Consider the following 5,792-nt stretch of genomic DNA (forward strand, 5'->3'; position numbering starts at 1 on the left):
TACTATTAAAATCAACGTTTTCTATCTGTGTATTAATGAAGTATCTCTATATGGGTGATTGTATCAAATCATGATATCTGTAAGACCCGCTTACAAAACGGGCAGTTATCTATATGATTTAGGTATATAAAACATAGATATTGAGAATGTTTGGTTTATATGAAAATCTAAACTATTACAAAATTATGTTTTAGGTTCAGCATTACTGTACACATATATATAAAATTTTATTTTTTCTATGTGATAATATCAGTAATATTTGTAAAAGTTCGTTTATCTTCATGTATTTGAACTATAATTATTGATTATATATTATACGATTAAAACCTATTTTTTCTTATATCATTTCTAGATTTCATACAGTGAAAATGACGTACTCAATGTCTACTTTGTTGGAGAAAATAAAATCTATCGACACCATGACTGCTAATAAATTGAATATTGGAGATGGATTGAAAAATTGCAATATTGCTGTTCGACGGATATGTAAAAAATTGAAAGCTGCAAAATCTGTTGGTAAAAAGCAGAATTTGTTAGCAAACTTGGCTCTTGTAAAAAGTTATCGTTGCAATCTTAAGTGTATGTTAAAGCACGGAGCAGGTGTTCAAAGTCGAAAAGAGACGGCTGCAAAGAGAGTACGATGGGATGATTCCCTATCTGCATTTGAGAGTCGGCTTAGAACTGGTATTATTAGTAATCTGAAACATAAAGATCCTAAAGCATTTTTGAAGGATTGTGAAGCACTTTTTCGACGAAGAATAAGTAACGTTCTGAAAATTCATGAAGCTATAAAAGTTAACGTTATTTTCTGTGGAGAATTTCAAATTGTATCTGCAAACAAAATGATAACTGAACACAAATACTTCACTACTTCAAATAATCCAATATATCAGAATACTGATGTGAATGAATGGTTTGGGAAGAATGTTGTTGGTCCGATAACACGTGATTTGGAAGAATTCCAGGAACGCGATAGCGGTTGGGCTCTAGTAAACATTATTAACCTTGGTGTTAATATAAATAAATATACACCATTACTTGGATCGTCATATATTGAACTACCTACCCAAATCAAACGACTAGAAGCTTGTATAAACGTAAAGAATGATGATAATGCATGCTTTGCGTGGGCTGTGACGTCAGCATTGTATCCAGTTGAGAAGCATCCCCAGCGTATTTCAAAATATCCACATTATTCAAAAGTGTTGAAGTTGAAAGGTGTACAGTTTCCAATGACACTAAAACAGATACCTAACTTTGAAAATCAAAATGAAATATCGATAAATGTTTATGTACTGAAGAAACACTTGAAAAATTTTAATGTTGTGCCATGCTACTTAACAAAAAATAAATTGATTAATCATGTGAATTTATTACTGATTCAAGATCAGTATGATGAAGATGTTGATGATAATGATAATAATTTATTACCCATTCGTTATCATTACGTTTGGGTTAAAAATCTATCACGTTTGGTTTCCTCCCAGCTGAATAAAGATGGTCATAAAAAGTTTTTCTGTGAGCGATGCTTACACTATTTCTACTCAGAAGAAAAATTGAACAGCCATTATGAAAACTGTAAGAAAATGAATGATTGTGCGATAAGAATGCCTAAGGAAGGAGAAAATATTTTAAAATTCAAAAATTTTAAAAATAAAGAGAAAACCCCTTTTATCATTTACGGGGATATCGAATCTGTATTGGAACCTCTGGATGATAAAATTCGGTATCAAAAACATATACCTGCTGTTGTTGGGTATTATTTTAAATGTGCTTATGATGATTCATTATCATATTATCGTTCATATCGTGGAGTGGATTGTATGGATTGGTTTATAAGGGAGTTAAAACAAATATCTGAAGAAGTGGAAACAATTTTATTGTGCTCGTATGAGATGGATCCATTAACTACTATTGAAGAGGAAGATTTTCAGAAATCTACACATTGTCATATATGTAATAAACCATTTGTGGATGAGGAAAAGAAAGTTAGAGACCATTTTCATCTTGCGTCGAAAACTGGTGGATATAAAGATGGTACCAATTACAGAGGCCCTGCCCACGAATCATGTAATATTAATTATCAAGATAGCCATGTTGTTCCTGTAGTGTTCCATAATATGTCAAATTATGATGGGATGCTGATAGTTGAAGATGTTGCGACAAAGATTGGAGGGCGCGTTGAACTTTTACCTGTTACCAAAGAAAAATATATTTCTTTCACCAAAAACATTGAAGATTCATCTATAAAATTTCGATTCATAGATTCATTCAGATTTTTAGCTTCTTCCCTTGATAAGCTAGCTTCATACTTGTCGGAATTTCCTAACATGAAGAAGCGTTTTTCTAACGTTTCAGAAAATCAGTTTCAATTGTTGAAAAAGAAAGGTGTAATGCCATATGATTTTATTGATTCTTTTGATAAATTTAATTACACTCAACTACCGAACATAGAAGCATTCTATAATCGATTGGAGGAGAAACAGTGTTCTAGACAAATGTATCATCATGCGCAAAACGTTTGGTCAGCATTTAATTGTTCAAATTTAGGTGATTATGTAGATCTCTATATGGAAACGGATATAATGCTACTTACGGATATTTTCGAAACGTTTAGAGCAACCTGTCTGTCTACGTACAACATTGACCCGGGAAATTACTATACACTTCCGGGATTTACGTTTGACTGTATGTTGAAGTATACAAATATTGAGCTCGAATTGTTGACTGATATAGATATGATGATGTTTGTCGAACGAGGAATTCGCGGTGGTTTGAGTCAATGTATGAAACGACGTTCCACAGCGAATAATAAATACATTCCAGGATTTGATCCATCCAAGCCTGAAGTGTATTTACTTTATACAGACATTAACAATCAATATGGATGGGCGATGAGTCAGTGTCTTCCTTACAGTGGTTTTGAGTGGTGTGATACAGATATTGATGTTTCGATGATTTTAGATGACGCTGATAATGGATATTTCTTAGAAGTGGATCTCAAATATCCTGAAGAACTTCATGATAAACATAAGGATTTACCTTTTTGCCCTGAACATAGAACAGCACCTAATTCTAAACAGAGTAAATTGATGGGTACTCTTCATGATAAAGAGCGATATGTAATTCATTATAGAACATTGAAGCAGGCATTAAACAATGGGCTAAAATTAGAAAAAATTCATAAAGTTTTAAAATTTAAACAGTCGCCTTGGCTTCAATCATATATTGATTTAAATACCAAACTACGAAAGAATGCTAATAATGATTTTGAGAAAAATTTGTATAAATTAATGAACAATGCCGTCTTTGGAAAAACAATGGAAAATATTAGGAAACATTCTAATGTAAAGCTTGTTACAAAATGGGAGGGTCGATATGGGGCAGAAGCTTATATATCTAAACCCCAATTTCATTCTTGTACAATTTTCAATTCAAACTTGGTGGCTATTGAGTTGAAAAAGATGGAGATATTCTTCAATAAGCCTTTGTATATTGGTATGGCAATCTTAGATTTAGCTAAAACTACAATTTATGATTTTCATTATGGCTATATGATTCCACAGCTGGGTGATGATTCTACCGCTATCTATACAGATACTGACTCGGTTATTTACGAAATTAAAAACCATGATCCCTATGAAATGATAAAAAGAGATTGTCACAAGTATTTTGATACCAGTGATTACCATCCTTCTAATGTTTATAATATACCTTGCGTTAATAAGAAAGTGCTTGGTATGATGAAGGATGAAAACAATGGAACTCCTATGACTCATTTTGTAGGATTACGATCAAAATTATATACATTAAAAATAGCAACCCCTCTAGAAAAACAATCAAAATCACTTGATGATGCTATATTTAATCATGGGAATATTAAACAAGAACCAAATAATCTTGGGTTAACAAAAAAAGCTAAGGGAGTTAAAAGGTCAGTTCTTAGTACGAAAATAACATTTGAAGATTATGTTGAATGTTTGGAGGAATTTAAAGAGATATCAGTTGATCAAAACCTCATAAAATCTGATAAACTTAAGCTTTACACCCAAACTCAGACAAAAATTGCTCTAAGCCCTTATGATGATAAGCGATATATTATACCTGGTTCCTATGATACACTACCCTGGGGTCACTATTCTTTGAATACTACAACCTATAAACGAAAAGCTGAATATATAGATGAACCTTGCATCAAAAAGAAAAAAAATGTATAGTTAATTCGTAAGCATGACAATATCACTTATTCATTGAAGAGATCGATGCTAATATCATTTATAGTGAAATTCTTGAATTCATAAGTTATCTCAATAATCTCAATATTGTTAAAAAATCAGTGTAAACTTTAATTAATTAATTAATTATTACCTATTTAATATTATGTTAAAATGTTTTTTTTGTTGATTTTTAAAATGTCATCTCATTGAGGTGTGATTGTGTGTGTGTGTAACGTAAAATTAATTTTTATAACCTCTAAAACAAATTGAATATATGCTCATTTATAAAAAAAAAATCGTATGTTTTAAAATTTGTCATAGGACTTGCAGAAACTTATATATTAAATTATTTACATATAATTAAACAAATTAATTAGAGTTTTCTTTTAGCAATAGAATTGTTATCTTATAAATTAATTATCTATTTATAATTTAGTATTAATATTATTGTATTGTATATCAATTGTTTACCAATAAAATAAAAATCTACCAATAAATTAAAAAATGCATAATTAACCATTGAATTATTATTACCTTGTAAATTAGCTATCTATTTATAATTTAGTATATATTAATATTATTATACTGTATATCAATATTGTTTACTAATAAAATAAAAATCTAAATAATGTAATTGAGTTTCTTTTTACAAAACACTTTAAATAATATTTGACCTTCATGAATATAATATTTTAAATTATTTTTGTAAAAACGTTTTTAAGTTATTAACTTTTTTTGTCTATGTTGTAACAAGGTCTTGTGGTTGAGTGGTTAGCATAGTAGACTTCAGCTCATGAGGGCCCGCGTTCAAATCTTATAGTAGTAAGTAAAATTTTTTTAAGCAATCCATATAATATTATTAATATTCGCTGTTAATACATGAAGAAGTTATGTTGACAATTATACCAACGTACGCTACGTATGCTAAATTACAAATAATGGTAAGTAAAGAGTATGATGTAAGTGTGTTAACAAGTGTGGTTCAGATGGGTTGTAATTGAATACAATATACATACATAAATAATAAGTATGCGTTAAGGTTAGGCAACCAGCATTACATAAAAAGGAACAAAAAAGTGCAAAATGGACCTTAGAATTTCCCATAAGAAATAACATGTAAAAATGAGCAAAAGTGGGCCCGGACTGGTATAGCTTATCTACTGAGGACGTCTAAGTTTAAAAAGTTTCCGGATGAGAATTTTTTCTTGTTTCATACTCTTTTCGGGGTGATTTGGGGTGTGGAGAGTTTTGCTTTTTATAACTTTATTTTATTGTTAATTATACAAGCTAATATCCTACTTTCAATCTTTGGTGTCTTTTTAGTTTAGTCTCTCGATTTAATTTGAGCTGTGAAAGGTATGATTGTGAAATGGTATAGCTCTTGTCCATTAGATCATACAACCGTACACACTACACATCTCTGGTTTATGGTCCTATATTATTATATTATGTTGCTATACACCCAACCTAAACCCAATATCGTGATACAATCAATATTTATATTCACAATGTGAGCATATATTATCTAAACAGTTATGTGATCCAGAATATATCTCTTTTATTGTGCATGTATGT

At 30.3% G+C, this 5,792-nt stretch overlaps 1 protein-coding gene across 1 annotated transcript; it reads left to right on the forward strand.

The window, feature by feature from the left end:
* Window positions 1-419: 419 nt before the first annotated feature.
* LOC123296142 lies at window positions 420-4,217 on the forward strand. The gene has a single exon (XM_044877604.1). The coding sequence runs from the start codon at window positions 420-422 to the stop codon at window positions 4,215-4,217; it is 3,798 nt and encodes a 1,265-aa protein (XP_044733539.1).
* Window positions 4,218-5,792: the final 1,575 nt, after the last annotated feature.

The sequence above is a fragment of the Chrysoperla carnea genome, chromosome 3 (assembly GCF_905475395.1).
Source record: "Chrysoperla carnea chromosome 3, inChrCarn1.1, whole genome shotgun sequence".
Classification (NCBI taxonomy): domain Eukaryota; kingdom Metazoa; phylum Arthropoda; class Insecta; order Neuroptera; family Chrysopidae; genus Chrysoperla; species Chrysoperla carnea.